The sequence below is a fragment of the Mesocricetus auratus genome, unplaced genomic scaffold (assembly GCF_017639785.1).
Source record: "Mesocricetus auratus isolate SY011 unplaced genomic scaffold, BCM_Maur_2.0 Super-Scaffold_100014, whole genome shotgun sequence".
Classification (NCBI taxonomy): Eukaryota; Metazoa; Chordata; class Mammalia; order Rodentia; family Cricetidae; genus Mesocricetus; species Mesocricetus auratus.
In genome coordinates, this window is record NW_024429197.1 from 55,661,581 (window position 1) to 55,681,817 (window position 20,237).

At 45.1% G+C, this 20,237-nt stretch overlaps 1 protein-coding gene and 1 long non-coding RNA gene across 10 annotated transcripts in view; one reads left to right on the forward strand and one right to left on the reverse strand.

Moving 5' to 3' along the window:
• The window catches only part of LOC121144035, a 39,309-nt gene extending 24,824 nt beyond the window's left edge, over positions 1-14,485 (reverse strand). Inside the window, exon 1 of the long non-coding RNA XR_005881380.1 lies at positions 13,650-14,485. This is a non-coding gene — a long non-coding RNA (uncharacterized LOC121144035). The remainder of the gene's footprint in view (positions 1-13,649) is intronic.
• Nfib (nuclear factor I B) overlaps positions 1-20,237 on the forward strand; it is a 412,093-nt gene that overhangs the window by 182,998 nt on the left and 208,858 nt on the right. The window contains exon 1 of one of the 9 annotated variants that reach the window (XM_021234117.2): positions 14,744-14,860. The exons of 5 other annotated variants lie outside the window; for them this stretch is intronic. In XM_021234117.2, the coding sequence (XP_021089776.1) occupies positions 14,837-14,860 (24 nt within the window). In that variant the 5' untranslated portion in view covers positions 14,744-14,836. 9 annotated transcript variants of the gene reach the window in all.

The following is a 20,237-nucleotide window of genomic DNA, read 5'->3' on the forward strand; positions in this document are numbered from 1 at the left end:
CTTGAAGAATTTACTCTTTCTCACTTATTTATTAAAAATTAAAAATTTACTTGCCAACCACTGTTTCCCCTCCCTCCTCTTCTCCAGTTTCCTCCCATCCCCACCTCCTTCCTACTCCCTTCCCCCTCCACTCCTCAGAAAGGGCTAGGCCTCCCATGGGGAGTCAACAAAGCCTGGCACATCTACTTGAGTCAGGACCAAGCCCTTCCTCCCTGCATCTAGGCCGAGCATGGCATCCCACCATAGGGAATGGGACCAAAAAGCCAGCTCATGTGCCAGGGACAGATCCTGGTCCCACTGCTAGGGGTCCCCCAAACAGACCGGGCTGTACAACTGTTGCCCACATGCAGAGGGTCTAGGTCAGCCTCATGCAGGCTGCCTAGCTGGGGAGGGAATGGAAGGCCAGAACGTGAGGAATTTACTCTCTGCTTTATCCCAGTTTTCTCAAACGCACAATGGAGACAGCGCTGGGCCTTTGAAGCAGATGTCCCGGAGGATAATACAGACTTTAGCCAGTGGACGGTGAGAAGGAGCAGGCTGTCCTAGAGAACCTGTGGCCGAAGGGCAGGTGCCTCTAAAGCCTGCTCAAGCTCTCCTTGCAGCCTGCTTCTCCCCTGTCCTCCTTAGGACCTTGGAGCCACTCTCTGTCTTGTGAGCCGCTGCACAGTCCCATTTCCCTTCTTTTTCTAAACGCCTTTCTTCCAGGTTTCCAGAATTCTAAAGTCATGTTCCTGACACAATCTGGGAAGTCAACACTCCCAGAACAAGGGCGCATATATTCCATATCTCTGTTAACCCCATCTTCAATCCCCCACCCCGGTGCTGCTCCCCACTCCAGGCCTCTGCACTCTGGGCAAGGGGATCAGGATTTTTGTCCATAGACTGTCTCCGAGACATAGTAGGTAGTCCTTTGTCCCCCGAGGACCTTCCTCTTCAGCTGCTCACCAGCGCTGTGTCAGTACTTCTGAGATGGGCCCCGCCATTTTCCGTCATTACTAAACTTCTGGAGACTGTTCTTGTCAGCAGTGCACCGTTTTGTTCCTGAGCACAAAGCCCCACAGGGTGCTCACTCAAGATGCTGTTAAACTGTTATTCCTTCCCAAAGATGACCTAGGGGTGAAGTGAAATGAAGTCTCACTTCTGACGACAATGCTCTCCTTCAAACCCGTGCCTGTGTGCACTGGGCACTAGTGAGACCCTCTTACTGTTACTGGAGGTGGAAGCTCTTTGCTAGACCCTGTGGACCCCCAGGTCCCTATCTTCCAGTCTACAATCTGGTCGTTGTTTATAGATCTTATCAACTCTTGCTTATCGCCCCTCCCACTGTGGAAAGGTGAGGGCAGATGTGTTTGGGGAATATTTATTATTTATTGAATTAATAAAATATAGAATTGTCTTCTGAAAAGATCTTAAGCATTTTGACAAATGAAAAAAAAAACAACTTGATTCCCAAACACTAAGGAAAACATTCTTTTGTTATATTCTGTCTGAGGACCAGAGAACATGGCAAAGAACTGTGACACACCTTGCCCAGAGTCACAGAGCTTTGGTGACTAAATCAGGATCAGAACCCCCAAATACCAGTGCCTCTGAATCTATCTTGGAAAACCTTTACTCTCACTTCAGAACATACTGGAGAAAGGAATAACAATCCTGTTACATTGTATTATGTTTGTTTTAGAGCCAAACTGGTTTACCCAACTGGATAAGTTCCTTAAACACCACAGGGTAATGAATGAATCATGTCTATATCCAAAACCCAAATCCACATTCAAAGAAGGAAGATCTAACCCATTGATAATATTTTAAAGAATGTGCCTGGGGTCCTAAAGATAATTTCAAAAGAAGAGTGATAAATTCTCTCCAAGGCATGTGCATAGCTTCCGAAGGTACCTCTGATCTGGGCCACCTGCCTCTAGTGGTAACTGTCTTGTAGGCTGCCCTGTCATGGGGTTTCTTTCATTTCATCAGACCTGACTGATAGAAGTGACTTTCCGTGGGCTAGCTAACTTTACCAAGCCTCAGGCTCCTTGCTTCTGAAAGGGCTGAGATAACCAATTAACATACCCAGGACAGAGCAGAGTTGGGGTGACACCTGAGAAAACGATACTTTCTATCCCTTGGCACAACTCTCCTTTCAAACCAAGACTGGGAAAACTATTGTCTTAGGGAGACCTTGCTTAGTGAAGGTGCTAAAAGGGACCTAAAGGCCTAAAGGGACCACACTGGAGGAAAAGATCAGTTTTGGATGGTATTTAAAATGCTGCCCCGACAAGCCTGCCTCTTCAGCCCTTAGGGAAAGGTTGCTCGGGGTCTGATCTGGCTCTGGTACAGTGTCCAGACTGCAGCAGCAAAGGCCATGGAGACTGCTCTGCCAGCAAGCCTGGAGCTTGGTGGGACATGGAACTGCCTGCACCCTCCAAGAAGGTAACCATAGCCCCAGAGCATAGATAATGTATGAGCTCCTCAATTATTTACAGTTGGCTCCCAATGTTGGCTGTGTATCATCAGGCCCACCGGGGGATAGTGTGGACCAATACCTGAAAAGCGGGTCTCCCCTCTGAAGAATAACTCTACAAGCAAAGGTGGACTCTTGGGGATGTTTTAATGGTAGCTACAAGGTGGCAGTGATTGTTACCAAAGCTGATTTTTATTCATTTATTAAACTATTGTTAACTGAATAAAACAAAACAACAACAACAAAAAAAACTCCTATGTAAAATTCTTCAAATCTTAAGTCCATTAAAAGAAAGTTGGTTGTTGTACCATGTGTCCTGGTTTAGGTCAGAAAATCCTTCTTTAGAGGTATGTGCTTTTTTTATTTTCTGGGATGGGGATTATCTATAAGACATCTCCATGACAAGATTGTTATAAAGTATTTAATTTTTCTACTAGCTGTTTCCGGTACCACTTAGAGAAGATGTAGTACCATTCCCATTGACTAGCCTCACTCACCTTGTGCTCTTCAGATTTAATAAGAGAAAGGAAAGACCCCACTGTGCACAAGCCCATGGTCCATGGGTTCATATGTCTATGAACATTTAACATTAATTATGACCAGGAACCGGAGAGGTGTGGACACCCTCAGACATTTTGTCTGTGATGGAGCTTGAGGCCACAGTGGTTCTGGCGAGGCCGTACACATTGGCACTTGGGAGCCATGTGCCAGTATTCTCTGAATTACGTACTGACAGTACGAGCAGTTGTTCAGGGTCAGGAGATCTCTTCTGTGATGCCAGTACTGTTAGCTATCATAAGCTAGCCAGGCAGCTCTTGGATTGTCATCTGGAGGAGGAAAGCGGAACACGGTAATTGAACCAGGAGTGATAAGGAGACCAAGGCCCATCACATAGCCAGTGAGTGGACACTCTGCTTCAGCCTCTTGGTTCTGGGCAGTACTGACCCAGACAGATATTCACCGTCCCCCTTCCAAGGGTATCAGTGTGTTTATATTTTTTAATAAAATCTCCAGGCTTTATTTTAAACTCTAACAATTAATTTCTAACAATAACAGCCCCCAGGGAGTGGCGGTTTTGTTTCTTCCTCCTATCTGTAAGTCTCGAAATCATCTTCTAGCGTTTGCGGGCTGTTCTTTTCTAAACACACACAATTCTCAACAATGCAAACAGAGGCTGAATGGAAAGGTTACAAGATTTTGTCCACCTTAGGTTTGTAAATAGACAAATACTATACATAAAAGTACCTGTTGGAAATATGCTCAGATGAAAGAGTTTTTATGGTATAGGATTATAATTGGATGCCTTTTTCATCTTGTTGATTGTTTGTGCAAAGTGCCTCTATTCTTGTTTCCAGAGTCCTATTTTTAACACAATAGGGAAAGGAATATGAAGGGCGATACAGGGGGCACTAGAAAGTCTGAAGGAGACATAGACAAGGAGTGAAGGTGACACTGAACCTTGCATTTCCCCCCACTCTGTATATTGGCTTGCAGACCACCATTGACCCGTTAGCTGGAAGAAGCAGTCACCACTAATCACATACTTGGTTAGACTGTGTAATGAGGTTTCCCACTTCATACTGTTCCTGTCTCTGATCCTTCTTTTCCTGGTGTCTATAAAAAACAAGCAACACCTCCCTGAAAAAGAAAACCCCAAACAAACAATTTTCCCAAACTTGTAGTCTAGTGGTATCAGAAATTTCCCAATGTCATTGGTGTGGCTTCTGAATATAGTAGAAGGGGATTTGATTTTGTTTCAGGGAGCAGGGTTGGGGAGGGAAGAGCAGCTGACTTATTGTCCTTCATTAAAATTGTCTTTGGTTTCTAGTAAGAATGTTTTCATTCTACAAATCCACACCAACTGCCTGTAAAGTGAGCAGAAAGCCCTGGTTATTCTTTCACGAGTCCAAGCAGAGGTTTTCAGGAGATCCCGTGTGAACTTGACTCTCTGCTAAGCAAATTTGGAAGAGAATATTCACACAAAGCCCTCTGTATCATAAATGCAGAGGCCCTCCAAAGCCTGTCCCTGCCCTTACTGCAGTGCTTAGCAAGGATGGGCCACACTAGTGCGCAGGTCATGCTTGCAGAAGGACTCCATTCTCCCAAGCTCACTCCCAGTCTGCACTTACACTTTCTGAGCTACGTACTAAAGACACAAAGTGTGATGATTGATCCTATCAAGCAATGGACAATTTGAAATGACACCAATATGCCCTAGAAATGACACTAGGAATCTGCGACATTGGGCATAACTGACTACAGGGTTAAACTCAAGGAATTTCATGCTGACTTTACTTTCCACTGTGCAAAACAAAACAAAACAAAACAAAAACAACAACAACAAAGCAAAAAACAAAACAGGACGGTCCTTTGGCAGGCTGAGGCTGAAGGATAATAGAATGTCTAGAATTTCCTTGTATCCTGTTGTCTTACTAGTATTTGGATTGCCAGACAACTCTAACTTTTTGGAAATGACAAAAAAAAAAAAAGCCCTAAAATACCTTAGTAATTTGGTTGTCCCCGAAACTTTACATATGGCATAAACCATTCTGAAAAAATTTTTGAGAAAGCTTTTGGTTTTTCTTTTCTCAATTTGATCATCGTTACAGTGAAACCAATTCAAATCTATTCCCTATTTTTATAGGCATTTTGATAGTTAAAATTCTAGCTATATGAAAGTGTAAGCAAGATAGGAAGATTCAATTGAAAATGCTTCATTTTTTTTTGAAGGAAATCTTAAAACACAAGTAGGCTAAGCAATGATTGATACTTTAAATAAAGAATTCTTAACAATTGCCATATATATTTTTTTTTGAAGCCAGAAGACATTGATTTACCACTGTTGAATCTGAAAGCAGATTTTTCACATATTGAGTCATAGGCTTTTTTTTTTTTAAACAGCCTTAACCTGCTCTTGAAGTATGTGGAATGAGTCCTACAGTCTCTGTTTAGCCTGTGAAATTTAACAAGGCCATAGCCTGGGGTTGGTAAGTAAGGCTGTGAGCCTTACCACCAGCTCAGGTTTTTGATGACACCACAAACCACTTGAGATTTATTGTGTTAGCAGATGTCATCAGATCTCTGTGTGCACAGGTGCAGCGTGCGCCCAGTGGAAGAAAGGACACGGCATGTGGGTGTTTATTTTTGTGCCCACACTCGCTGTGGCTACAAAATGACTCTGTGTGTTCGGGGCAGTGTGCAGTTTCAACTTCACCGCAAGAGATCTCTTGAAGTTCTCTGTAGATACAATTCTGAATGAGGGGCAACTACTTGGTGTGAAAAACTGTTTTTACAACAGTGTCTATAGAAGAGGCATAGCGGGTTATAGTTAAAGGTTGCTGTAAGAATGAAAAATAAAGGTTACCAGAAACTGTGACTAAGGCTTGTTTTTTCCTCTCACAGGGTACTACATATGATATACATGTGGTATACATTCTCTTTTCCTTGATAAGACTAAGACCTGGACAGACAGCTCCTATCTGTTAACTCAAACAAAATGCTCAAATCTGGCACTTTGTAAATGTCCAGATTTAAGTCTCTAAAGTACTTTTAAATAACAAAGACACAATTAAAACTATTGCCTGCAGGCAATAAGAAATACATTATTTCTATGATTTTTTTAATAAATTCCTAGTAACTATACAGTTATTTATAAAATGATGTATGTTTGATTTAGCATTGAGTATTCAATATTCCACTAACTTTTTATATGCATTAAACTCAAATAGTTTCTGGTAAAACAAAAGACTAAATATAACCTAATAAATTAGCATTCCCATTACTAATATAAAGTAATACAAACATGTTTCCTATATTTTCAGGAAGTAGAGAAGACAAAAAACACCTTTGGAGCAATGACTGAAAATTACTGGTTTAGATGGGGCAGAGGAATTACTTCAATTATGACATCAAGCATTGTAATAATACATGGCTTTGGGAAATAATTAGCAATTATTCTCAGGGATAAACACACAGATGTTGCTAGCATATTAAAAACTTCTTAGTTTGAAGAAAACATACAGAAACTGCACTACCAGTTAATTGGCTTTAGGAAGAACCAGAAAAATCTGAAGTGAGAACTTGCTAGACGCTCCTCGTAAGTACTATGGAATGAATTGTCTGCAACTTTAGCGAGGCAGTCCCTAGTTCTGAAATGACCAGACAGCATCGGCCATTGGACATTGATAATTTTTAAAAAATTAGTAATTAGAATTTCTAAAAAAGAGAATATAAGAAGATATTAAATCTTAATTATATTCTTGGAAAGGTTGTCAACCAAGATCATTTAGAAAGAAACACCTACATGAAAACATGTAGTTATTTATGTTTCCAACTATAAACCCAAGAAAATCAGCAATGTAGATCAAAAGATGATAATCACTTGCCAATCGAAGGATTGACAATACTTGGAGGTGAATAAAAATTTTATAAAGAGATTTCTGTATGACATACATGGAAATTTATCTCCTTATTTTGCAAATTCGGAGCATCATCTATCTAATGATGCCATGCACATATTTGACAGGAGAAGAGTGATCGGCATAGGAACAAGTCGTCTTATAACGTCACACGTTGAAAGAGAGGCATGACATGCCGACAGAAAAAAGATAATCTACAAAACCCTGAAGGTGACATGCAATGGTACATTTTATCACTAAAGAATACACTTAGGAAAAAATCCACTGACAGGTGACACGAGCATGTAGCTTTCTGTGTCATAATAAGCGTGGGGATCATTCTTTTCTCCCCCTTCATTATCTTTTCTTTTTCTTTTGCTTAAGACATTTCCTAAACAAAACTAGATTCTTTCTACCATGCCACTTCTTCTTTGCATGGGACAGATGTTGAGAAGAATGGGAGCTCACTGTGGATTTCCAAAGGTAACAGGAAATGCCTCCTGTGACACACCTGGAAGGGTATTTATTGCCTGTGGAAAACACTCCCTCCTCTGCTGTATATACTTTTGTGTGTAGCTCATTGAATTTTTCACATTGTATATTTTGTCTGGAATGCTTCACAGATAAATTTGACCGCAAAACTACCATTGGTAAATCCTAGAATGCAAAGCAATTTGTTTGTAACCCACTTGAATTAGCTGCTTGTGTTCAGTGAATTATGACCCCACTGGCAAGTTGTTAAAATCACTTAACATGGAGCAAGACAGACCTTGCAAGGAAAAATTTCTCTCACAAGCCAGGGCTGAGTGTGATGGTGATGACACATGTGTGTCTGCCCTCTTGGCTGGTGCCTCATCTCCCTTCCTAAAAGCTATGTGGCTGTGTAGACATGTTATCCTATTGGTGTTTGGGGAGGGAGCATTGGGGACTGTTAAATTTGCAGCTAACAGCCCATTTTTTAAAAATGGTGCATTTTCTAAAATTTAACTGGGTCACCAATAGGTTTTTTTTATTAATAATCTTAGCACTGAAAATTGGAATGTATATCATGCATTAACAGTTAAACACCATTCATATATGTTTACATGTGTATGGGAAGGGAACTTTTTTGTAATCAGGCCAAATGTCTTCTTTATTCACAATGTATATATCTAGGGACTGAGAACCTTACAGGTATTGTTTAAGGCCATCAGAACTTTGAGGATAAACACAATTGGGATTGAAATACGGACATGTTCATGTTTAGTAGAGATAAGAGCAATTCATTGGGGGTGATTTTGGTCTCACTGGTAATCATATAATTGAGCAGGGTTTTTAGAGGCTATTTGAAGCTATTGTTGCCTGTTGAGCAATTATATAATTAGGATCCCTGTAACAAAATCTCCAAACACATGTGGGTTAGTAACTAAGTGCATTTATGGCTAATGTTATATTTTTATGTTTAAAACCTTACATTTTAGAGCACAATTTTATACTGACTTTGATTGATCCTTAAGTGTTGACCACGCAAGTACAAAAGTATACTTAAGATGAAAATAATTGGATTACTTTAAATCCAGGCATTCCCCTTGCCCCATATATTTAACTTCCAAAACTACTCATTAAAACAGGTTTATTTGTGAATGTTAACGCACTATCCAATCCCCTTTGGAGTCCAGGAGTCAAGAGTTCTCTGCTTTCTCTCGTGCCTACTACTCTTACTCCTACGCATCTCTGCCAATTTCTCGCACCGTCTAAGCTACAAACACCCAAGTTCGAGCGCTTGAAAGCTGAGGACGCGGAGAAAGGGGCCTCTTGGTCTCCGTCTGCACCGAAGCCAGAGAGGCAGGGGTCGCAGCGCCGGCCACGTGGAGGGGAACCGGCAAGGAAGCCCAGCCAGAGGCGCTGGGCTTGGTAGCACCGGCCGCTCCAACACCCAGCGGTGCCACGCCCCCACGGCAAGGGCCCGCCCACTCGCGGCTCCTCCTCTCCGCGCCTTCCCGCCGCCAGGCGGAAACGAACAGCGGCTTCCCGCGCCCGGGCCGGCGGAGAGGGGCGGGGCGGGGCGGGGCGGCACCGCGGGACGGGAGGCCCGGACGGGCGACCAGGCCAATCCCAGAGCGGCGAGGTCCGGGAGAGAAGGAGCACGCACGTAAGCACGCACGCATGCACGCACAGACATACACACTTGCACACACACACATGCACACACACGCTCACACTCACACTGCACACGGCGTGGGAGTTGGCCGAGAGTCTTCCGCCAGGGCGAGCAGCGGGAGCTGGGTTTCTACGCAGAGGGCAGCCTGTTTGCAGATTTTACCTCGACCTGCTTTTCTTCTTGGGCCAGGAAGTGTGGCAGTGAAGAAAACATTTTAAAAAGTACCAGACTACGCCGGCGTTGCTTTAAAACAGGCAACCCCCCAAAAAAACACCCCCCAAAACCCTAAGCACAAAAGAGACACAAAAACAACCACAAATTTCTAACTGAGAAACGTGAAGTCAGCGGCCCAGGGTTCTGGACAGACTCAAGATCTGTTTTGTTTAGTGCAAGTGCGGTGGTATGTGGCTTTCAAATGACCGGTCTTGTTTGCCTTTCGTGTTCGTCCTTTGCAACCTACCCCCTAACCCCATGCACACAGTTTATTTCCTGTCTCTCTGTACAAAAGCTACTGTTTTATTCCTTTTCTAAGTGTCACATTTTGCTTTACAGTTTGAATGATGGTGTTGAATTTTCAGAACTAATGCAAATAAGTATTTTGTAAGCGTCGGCAACTTTAACATAAGTATGGCAGGACTCAGTGAATTACACTAAATCCAAACAGTGCGGGATCCGGAATTTTTTCCTCCCTATTTTGCCTCTACTTTCTACCTTTACGATACTGGAAAAAGACATACACACACACAAAATAAAAAATAAAAAAAACCAACAAGTAATACTTAGTTGCCCAGATAGCCCATTCCCTTTTTATTCTTAAACACTGATTATAAGATAACACTTTGTTTTATAGTCTTACGTTTTGAAAAGCTTTGCTTAGCTCCCATTGCTGTGAAAGAGCTTTTAAAATTGGTGTCATTCTAAAGTTTAGTTCACTCATCCACACCCCGTTTCGGGAAGGAATCGTTAACCCTTCTCCCTCCAGCACCCCCAACTCTTAAAAAAAGGGGGGTTATGATGGATTTCTTCCTGCTCCGTTTAACGCGTCTTTTTCCCACCCCACCGTTTTCTGCCCTAGCCTACGATTCCCCCTTCTGCTTAAGTCTGTGTGTGCTTGTCTGTGGGTCTGCCTTCTCCCTTGTCCTCTTCGACAGTGAGTCTGGGGCACATTTTAATGCACAGCATCCCATCTATTAAGTTGTGGTTGAATGCAGAGTGTGTGAGGACTTGGCAGCTTTCAGGTTGAAGGGGGCGGGGAAGCCAGTTTCGACTTTGACACAAGATGCCGAGGTGGCGTGATCTGAATTATTATTAGGGCTGTGAACATGGACATCTTCCCCTTCTGGTTGGAAGAACTGCCACTGAACTTGAGACAGGACAGACAAGATCTCCAGGTTTTCCTTACCGCCTCAAGTACAGTAGCTGGCAGGGAAAAGGCGCCAAAATACACAAGATTAACTGACTTGCTTTGAACGGGCCTTATAGCACCCTCCTTTGTAACTATAACTTCCAACGGGAGTGGGGGGGGCGTTAACTTTTGAACCCATATTTGAACAGACATTTAAATCAGCCCTAAAGTGGAATAAGTCCAGAAAGTCATACACGCATGCTTCTGCGGTTAGAAAGAATGCACGTGTAAATAAGCAGGGTGCATGTGTGCATGCGAGGAGGGGCTGCAGATTTAATCACAATCAGAAGGAGCCACTTCCCAGGGCATTTACTGTACTGGGAAGTGTGTTGGGAGGCTAAGAGGCTGACCTTTGAGCAGCTTAAGTAAAAACTGCAAAGGGTTGTGAAACGCAAAACGTTGTGGTTTCCAGTTTTACATTTGAGGTTTAATGTTTTTATTTAATGGTATGAGGGATGGAGAGAGCTCCGGCGCTGAAAAGTCCCTATTAAATCATATCTGGTCAAAGGTCAAGCACTCCAACTCACTGATACAATATACTGCAGATTCTTGCCTAGCGATGGGGAGCACAGGAAAAGCGCTTGGGCAATAAAAGTATTAGGATGGTAATTATCGTCCGTGGTCAGGGCTGCATTCTTGTGCACTGGGCAAAGGTTTTTACTGGCCCTGATGAATTTTAAAGCCGAGTATTGTTGAAAGCTATTTTAACAGGAAATTGATTAGCTGAGTGTTTCATACACTAAACGGTGACAGATTCATTGTTTGATGTCCCGAATAAATTCCTTTTATTCTTTAGACGACATAGGCATCCATTTAGTTTTAATATGGTCAGACGGCGCAGCAACATAATTTCGAGTGGATGTGATGTCATGCACATCTGTAACTTTGTTTTTGGACTCGTGTGGCATCACATAATTCAACAGTATTCACTGATTTGAAATTGTTGTTGTGGTCTTTAAATGGTTCAGATACATTCAGACATAAATTTTTCTGAATATATATTTTGTTTAGGCATAGTTGTTTGTGTTCTCTTTTTGCTGCTTGTAGTTTTCATTTGAGACTTAAATGGAAACAAGTCCCCTTATTGTGCATTATTTTTGACTTTGAAACTGAGCAGCAGCTTTTCAATGGAGAGCTAGAGAAAGGGCCTCAGAGGTTTAGGAGAGCCTACAGCCACCTCTAACACTTAGGAGTATGTAAAGACTGCTGGGGTGTTTTAGACAGACTTTTCTGAATGTCGGTCTTCACCAGTCATAGCATATGTAGATGAGCTGCAAATCCACTCACCCAGATAAAACAACGTAAAGATAATGTATTTTGAAAAGGCCAAGGCTACAGCATCAGCAGATAAGACACCACTGTGTATGTAACCTCTGCAATGCTGTGCACAAAGCCAGGCCACTGTGACAGAAATTTGGAAAGTTCAAAATAAATCAGACAAAAGTTGCAGGCCAGCTGCTGACTCTGTAGCCCGGGAGCAAATGTTCTCAAAGTTGGGAATCTCTTGTGGAACCGGATTCATCTCTGTAGAGAAATAGTAACTAGTGAGCCTTCCTGGAGGCCTTTGGACTGGTCCTTATTCACATTCAGAGCTGCAGCCTGGAACTGTGCTCCTGAGGCCGAAGTGCTTAGTGGGATTTCTTTTTAATAGTTACGTACAGGCATTTCAGCAACGGCATTATTAACAGCGTCATTTTTTCTCATTTAGTTTTGTCCTCAGGGGAGACCAAACAGCTCCCAGAGGAGGGAAGAAAAGTCCAAGGTTATTTATTCATTTCAGTTGAAAAGCAGAGGACTGGCAGTAGGTGGGGAAACTAACCAGTTGTGAATTCTCCAGTGGGGGAAAATTGCTCCCCTAATTTGACAGTAGTACTTTAAGGGCTCAGAGAGCTGGGCATGGTTCTGCAGTTCCCATCACGCACAGGCAGTCTTAGCACTTGCTGGCTCTTTATATATTCATTTTTTGAGGGAGGGTTTTGTTGGCATTGCTAGTGGATATAAATCTATGTTTTCCAGGCTACATTTGGAGGAAAGAAAGGTCCCTGGGTATGACATAGTGGACACCTGCAGTTCTGCAAGCTTGCTTCCTGAGGTCAGAAGGTCACATGTCTCTTTTGTTTTTAAACACTGATACTGGCCATGCAGCTAGAGTGTATAGGATTGTTGAACCTCCCGGCAAATCACATGCAAGAGCTAAAAAATGTAAGTAGTAGTGTACATTGAAAGTGACAGCTTTGCTAAGCTCAGAGAAACCTAACATGAAATCGCCCAGGCTTTGCAATCTGTTTCTGCAGCTTTAGAGTAAAGAAGACAAAACCAAAAAATCAGAATCAGGAGACACCTGAGATGTCACACTCCTCTCTGGAGGTCAGAGAAAGACTCAAACTGGGTGGCAATGTGTATTTTGTAATATACCGTTGGGTTTTGAGAACCCAGCCACTACAAGTCCTGACTTTTCTTTTCGAAAAATAAACTTCTCTGTCAGAAAAGATACTTTCCCTAACGTGGCAGCAGAGAATGGTTCAAGAAGATCATTGGGAATATGGCAACAGATCTCCCTGTAGCTGAGAGGGCAGGTTTTCAGTTTAGTGTAGATGGCCTGTCCTAGCCCCAGTGTAAGAAATGGAGAACAGAGTTCAGAGGAGGCAAGGACCAAAATCTGGGTGTTTGGCCTATTTTGACAAAATCAGAAACTTTCAGAAAAACTTGAGACCTACTTTTAGAAAACATACACACTCTGCAATTCATCCTTTCTACCCTCTTCCTTGGATTTGAAAAGATTGGTGCTTCTCAAAGCAAAGGGGTCTGACAAGTGCTGAGAGAAGCCAGAGAAAGCAGAAGTCCCAGGAGCCCAGATTTCCCGTGAGCAGTCTCCTAGGATTCTCCCTGGGAAGGCCTACAATGTTCTGAGCATTGGGCAGGCAGCAGAGCTTGGGGTCCAGGTGTCAGCCCTCCTGACTCCAAGGTCTGAAAGTCAAAGCCTTCCACACCCAGGATCCCTGAGCCCCTCTTTCCGGGATGTCTATTGTTCATTCTTCTCTCGACTTTCCTCACCTAACTGTTACTGCTTCTTCCGTTTTTCTTGTCTTGGAAACAAATCAAAACCCCAAACTACAAAGCATCCCCTATGCACCAGCATGTACCCCAGCCATCAGCACTGTACACACACAGACAGGGGACACCTGGAAGTGCTGAGCCTCTCAGGGATGGGCCTGGGAGACCTGGAACCTTGGGCTCTTGGGTTCTTACCTGTGTCTGACGCTGCTGTTTCTCTGCCCTGGCGCTCTGCAGCTTTTGTGAATTCTTCTGTATAATGGTATCAGTTTTTCATTTTTCTTTTTTTTTTTAAGCTTATGAGAAACTTTTGGATGCAACGTAGTTTTAGTGGCAAAAGGAAATAGGTTCTGTTGTGAAAGAGGACTAATAAAGAAAGGTAGGGATGTCTGGAGACACTTGCCCAGGGCCCAGCACTGGGCCTCTTTTGCCAGGGGACAACGGCTGGTTCTGGGCTCTGGCTGAAAAGAGTGCTCTCTGGGTGCCAGGATTTCGCTGGGGGTGGTGTAGTGAGGAGGGAGGGAGGGAGGGAGGGAGGGAGGGAGGGAGGCAGAGAGATGGGCACTGGATTTTTAAAGAGACCCCGAAATAATGGCTTCTGTAAGAGTCCAGGCATTCAAAGAGGTGTGTTCAAGGACATGAGTGCATTCGTGCCAAGGGGAATGTCTTTTATGGTAAATTAACTCCAGTTAAATTGAATATTTGTTCAAAGGGAAACTCCAGTAGTTAAAGCTGGTATTATCAGTGGAGCGTCCCCGCCCCCTCCCGCAGAATCTGGTGAGGGTGAGAAAAGGGATGCCGCTCAGCACAAAGTGATGCTTTGGGATTGTTGGCGACTTGTTTTTTTTTTTTTTCTTTCCCCCTCTTTCTTTCTTTTTTTTTTTTTTTTAAGTTAAGATGAGGTTGCCTAAAATTTATGAGAGAGGAGTGAGTATTTATTTGGATTAACCCCGACTGTCACCTCCTTTCATCTATAAAGACTGTCAACTTTATCCCAGCTTTTCAAGAAGAAGAAATGACCGGTACAAAGGAAATTAACGTTGTCAGAACGCTAACAAGAGGATTTGCCTAGCGGGGGCCGGGAGGCCGCTCCCCGCGGCGCGTGCCCGAAAGGGTTAACTCGCCCGCGTTCTCACAGTTTCCCCGACTTTACCTGTCCTCCCAGACTCGCGGCCCTCCCCGCCTCCTGGCCTCCCCACCCCCTGCGCCTTTCTTCACCGGGCTCTTGGTTTACAGGGGCTGCAGCTGGTAGACTTGGCAAGCTCGCCTCATTAAGAGCGCTTTTTGAAAACGGACTGTGTTTGAGCATTTCCCTAATGAGGACAGGACGGGGTTAAAAAGTGACCATTTCATGGTTGACTTGAACCTGCCTACTTTTCTTGATGTGTCGTCGTGAAATGCTTGATGTGGGTAACTTCCACTTGGGGAAGGAAAAAGTCACTGGTGCTTTCAGGTCCTCCGGGGGAGGGCACGGTGGCCAGGAGCTCGAGGAGCGGAGAAAGTTGAGGGGGAAAGTACAGGGCACCGGGTGGGAGCGGGAGGGCCGCGGGGGGCCTGGAAACGCTCGGCGGCCCCAAGCTAGGTCGACGCGGAGCCCCGGGCGCTCACTTTTCTTTCTCCATTGTCTGCGCAGCCTTTGATTCCTCCACTTCCCCACCCACCCCTAGCGGAAACCCGGAATTTGGGGGGCGGTGTGTGTGTGTGGGAGAGAGTGCCCGCGCGAATGGGGGTGCGGGCACCGCCGCCTCCTCCTCCTCCTCGGGTCCCGGGAATCAAGTTCATTCACTCGGCGGGGGGGCGGGGCGCCGGCGGGAGCAGCCTCGGAGCCGCAGCCGCACACGCACCCGGCGCGCTCCCGCCCCGCAGCCCCGGGCGCGCCGCAGCCCCGCCCTGCCCGCACCCCCGCGGGAAGGGAGCCGCTTTCCGCCGGCGCCCCGGGCTCTGGGGGTGGGGACTGGGACGCGGGCCAGCGCGGCAGGAGGAGGAGGAGGAGGAGGAGAGGGGCCGGGCGCGCAGAGGAGGGGCGAGCGGTGGCGGCAGCGCGGCCTTCCCGCTCCGAGCGCGGCCACGTGCACCGAGCGCCGGGGGAGGGCGGGCCGCCGCGTTGAGACCTTGAGGGGGGGCCCTGGGGGACCCCGCCACCCCTCCCCGTCCGTCAGTGCGGGCCCCGGGCTGGGCTACTCGCCGCGCCACCCCCCCCCCCGTCTCCGTGCCGGTGCGCCCCAACTCCTGGAGGCCAAGTTCACCCAGTCCCCGCCTCCGCCCTCTCCCTGCAGCCGCCTGGGGTGCTAGAGTCGGCGCCCTAGCCCCAGCTCGGGGCGGCCTGGGTGTGAGGGAATTTTCCATTCGTTTCTTTCTCGGGCACAGACCGGCTCAGGGCTTCTCCCATTAGGATGTTCTCGTGGCTTGAGCGTCTGCAGCGAACACTGAAATGTCGCTCTCTGGGCGGGTTTTCGGGGGTGCACGAAGGGTGGTAGAGCTATTTTTTGAAAAAAAAAAAGTCCCAGTACTGTGGCACCGGTCTGATACCTTTAACAAATGAGGGGGAGAGACCCGAGGGCTGGGGGAGGCGCGCGGGAGGAGGAGGAAGGTGGGGGGCGGGGGGTGTGGAGAGGCTGGTGCAAAAGGAACGCGCGTTTGCAGGAGGAGGAGTAAAGCGGTGATTGTGTAATTAAATAATAAAACAATCCTTAAGTCTGATTTGGAGAGAGCTCGAGCGGGGTCCAGAGGGTGGAACCGGTGAATCTTTCAACTTGCAAGTTTTTCAAGGAAAGAAAGCGAGAGAGGGAGGGGGAAAAGCGCCCAGAACAGAAAAGAGGAGTTTGCAGCTGAGCGGGATCGATCGTTTGGGAATTTTTCAGGAGGTCCTTCCGATCCTTTTCGTGGGCTGTGGGCAGCGGCACCAGCAGCGGCGTCCACGCTCGGCGGGTCAGACGCGGGGCGCGGCGGGCGGGCGGGCGGCTGTGCAGCGGGGCCCCGAGCGCAGCAAAGTCTTTTCCGCCCGGGAGCTCCGTGCTCGCGCCCCCCTCCCATATCCCGGCCTCTCCCTGATCCCCCCCTCCCCACCCCCACCCGGCCCTCTCCGGCGCGCGCCCCACCACCCGCGCGCACTCGCTTGCGCTCCCCCTCGCGCACACACATGGTCGGCTCGCGGCAAAGTTTCGCCTGCGATCGCCACTCCCGGATCCTGCTGCAGTGTTCGCGGCGGTAACCTTGAACTTTCCCAGCGCGGTGACACATTCTCCTCGCTTTCCCCACCGCCCGGCCTCCTGCGCCCCCCACCCCGCCTTTTTTTAAAAAAAAGCATTTCATCACCCAGCACCACCCCAATCCAACCTATACCGAACCCTCGAGCACCCCAAGCCCACAACAACAACAACAACAACTGCAAAACAGAAAACAAATCCCCCAAACCGGGCGACCAGCAGCCTACACCGGCGGCGGCCTTGGAGAGCTCGGCCGGCGCGCGCGGACCGCAAGAGGGTTAAAACTGTAGATTGGATTTCACCCCGGGAAATCTAGCACGCCGAGTGAACTTGAATCTTTGGCTATTTAAGGAGGACTGGGTTTGTTGCGAAGTTGCGGTGATCCGGCGCAGAGCCCCGTCCTGATTGATCGCATCGCCGCTGGGCTCAGATGACTGTAAAATGAATAGATGAAATCCTCGCTTCTCGAAGATTTTCTTGGGCATCTCCGGGAAAGTGCGTTTTAAGGCGAAGTCATGATGTATTCTCCCATCTGTCTCACTCAGGTACTTGTCTTGGTCGCTTTCTCTCTGGCCCCAGACGCCTTTGTTGTGTCTTCTTGCTCTTGTGCTGCAGATTTCTCAACGGCTTTGCCTAACCCCGGCACACCCTGGTCTCCCTAGTGAAGTGGCTAGGAGTTGCGGTGGGCTGTGCGGGCGGCGTGGGACCAGGGCTGCCGCGCGCGCCCAGCCCCGCTCCCAGGCGGGGAGAGCCCGGGAGAGCCGGCACTGGGCGGGCGAGGCTGCCGGGGTGGGCAGGGCCGACACGGACGGACCCGAGCCCCCGTGCGGCCCCCGGGAGCTGGTGGCAGTGGCCGCGGCACCCTAACTCTTTGGCCGGAGTGCGTGGAGCGACTCCGGCTTGGGAGCAGGGGGATCTTGGGCAAAGGGCTGAGAGCCAGGTCGAGCGCCTCTGGGCTCAGCTGCCCAAAGTGAGCTGGTGACCACCAGTCTAAGGTGGTGGTCCTGGCCACCCATTTCTTTGCGCATTTTGGGGACCTAAAGTCCTAGTCTGCAGTTGCCCGCACTTGGGTGTTTCAGAGACCCGTACTTCAGAGGCGATTTTTAAACTGACAAGAGTTTAGTTGGTTGTAGTCAATGTTTAGGACTTCTAAGGCATGTTTGTTTTATTGTGAGACTTGTTCATTTGATGATATTTGAATATAACCCGAAAGGCAGAAAGTAATATCAGAAAAGTGAGGTCATTTTTTTTAAACTTCGAAAATTGCCCTAAAATCTAAAGAACAATACTAAGAGGTAAAACACTGGTTTTATATTTAAAAACTAAAACCAGTTTCTATCTCTTTCAATCAGATGGTCAAATGAAAAAGTGGTTGGATCGAGCGACTTACCTGGGCGCGCTTTCATCCTTTCATGGATGCCCAACGAACTCACCAAGTGATGAATTAAATAACCTAGTCCTGAACTATTATTTGCAGCAGCTAATTAAACCCTTAAACTTATGGGACAGTTTAGTGAAACTTTCAAAAGTATGAATCTAGATTAGTAATTGAAAATTTTCATTGACATTGTCATAGACACGAAACAGAAATGTTGTCTAGTTTTGGTGTGTTAAAATTTTTTAAATCTAATATTATAATGATGCATTTTTATGATGAACAAATAATTAAGATTTCAATTGTATGACAATTAAACCATTGTGATTCAAAAGGACTGCGGCATTCATAAATTGTGAATGAAGATGAAAACAATGATAAGGGGCATTCAGTGATTGGACACAACCCTGTAGCTTTTTGGCTGACACATTTTTTATTGTTTATATTTTGTTTGGCATCTGAGTATGATTAACTTAGATATGGCTATTTTAAGCAAGTAAACGTGCACTTTAATTTAACAAAACTGGAAAAATGGGTTGTTGAGCTATTTGTATTTTAAAAGCTTTGAATGATAGTAACCCACTGATGGAATTGTCTCAGGTACAGCTAATTGCCTGTAGTTGTAAAAGTTACTTTCATTTATTCATCAGCAGGCTTTTTTCTCTCTTTCTGATAAACCATGATCATTTCTATTATTTCTTCATTGTGATCAAAGGAAGCAGATTAAGCTTTTCCTTCACAAAGTATGGCCTGGCTTGTTCTCACCTGGAAAGGACTGGCTAACCGAGTGTCTCTATATTTGTGTTTCCAACTCTTGTTTTTGGGAAACTGCTAGCAATTCCTTTGCACTTTTAATCTCCCCTACATAGGCATCGAAAAGTCACCAGTTCCCTCTAATTCCTGCATGCTAAAACTACTATTGCAGAACCCAGACACATGGAATGTTAGGGGCATAGACTGCACAATCACCCAGCTACACATTGCTATTTCAAGGACACACACTTACCAACATTAATTCAGGATGATGACTATATATTCTTTGTTATTTTAGCAGTATAAATCTGGGTTTATGTATTAGCAATATTTTTTTTGGAACTTAAGGCCTATCCCAGAGAAGGAGTTAGGGTTTTAGAATTCTCAACTAATAATCACCTTATGACTTTGTAGGTTATTTAAAGCATTGCAAAAGTGAGAGTGTATGCAAGTGTTACTTTTGTATCAGATGAATAGTTTAAGTTTTATGTTACAGGAGCCTGATAGCTGCCGTATAACCTGTTTTGAGGCATACAGATACAAAGTAAACTATATTGTTAATTTGTTAGGAACCTTAAAAAGTACTCAGTTGTTACATTAACACATTTAGGTTTTTAAAAATCTTAATTTAGATGACTTTACCATTGAACTTGATATTTAGCTACCTGGTTTGGTAGCTACAAGTCAGCGTTTGTAGGCCAGTATGAATAAAAGGAAAATTAAGAAACATCTATATGTTTTAATATTTTGCTTTATCTGCATATTAGCCTTTAATATAACCTTCAGTTGGCATGATGATGTTTTTCTTTCATTGTCATTCAAGTTCTTTCAATATTTTCTTTTCAGGGTTTATTGTTACGTAGTGATGAGGCTCCAAGAGCACACACTATTTACTCTACCATGGCTGTGTTGGGCCAATTTTCCAACCCTTTCATGAAATCATTGTTTCTGTGAAGAAAAATAAATAAACCTAGTTAAATTAGATTTTCTGTTTATATTTCAAAATTTAACTTGTCTATTTATTTTATCAATTTAGTTCAACCCAAGAAAGTTTTATAAGGAAAAGTATTTCACTGAATGTCAATGTATTTTAAGGAAAATTCTGAGAGTGAGCTTGCCAATATATCTTAGAATAGAGACTTTAAATGTTAAATCACTTCCACGCTTTGATTTGAAAAGTAATTTTGATAATTGCTTAGTATAATTGTGGCAATCTATTAGTGAGGCTGTTTGAATACCTTCCTCCTGTTTATTTTTTCCACGTGAGGACAGCTACGTTTTACATTCATGCCATTTAAAATTATTAACAATATATTACAATGCAGCTTTAGGAAGCAGTCACACATGGAAGATGACATTTAGACATGGAATGCAAAAGTATATGTGACATATTGCTTGTCTCCACTTATCATTTTGGGACGGTATGTCTTCTTATCATGCAAGTGTTCT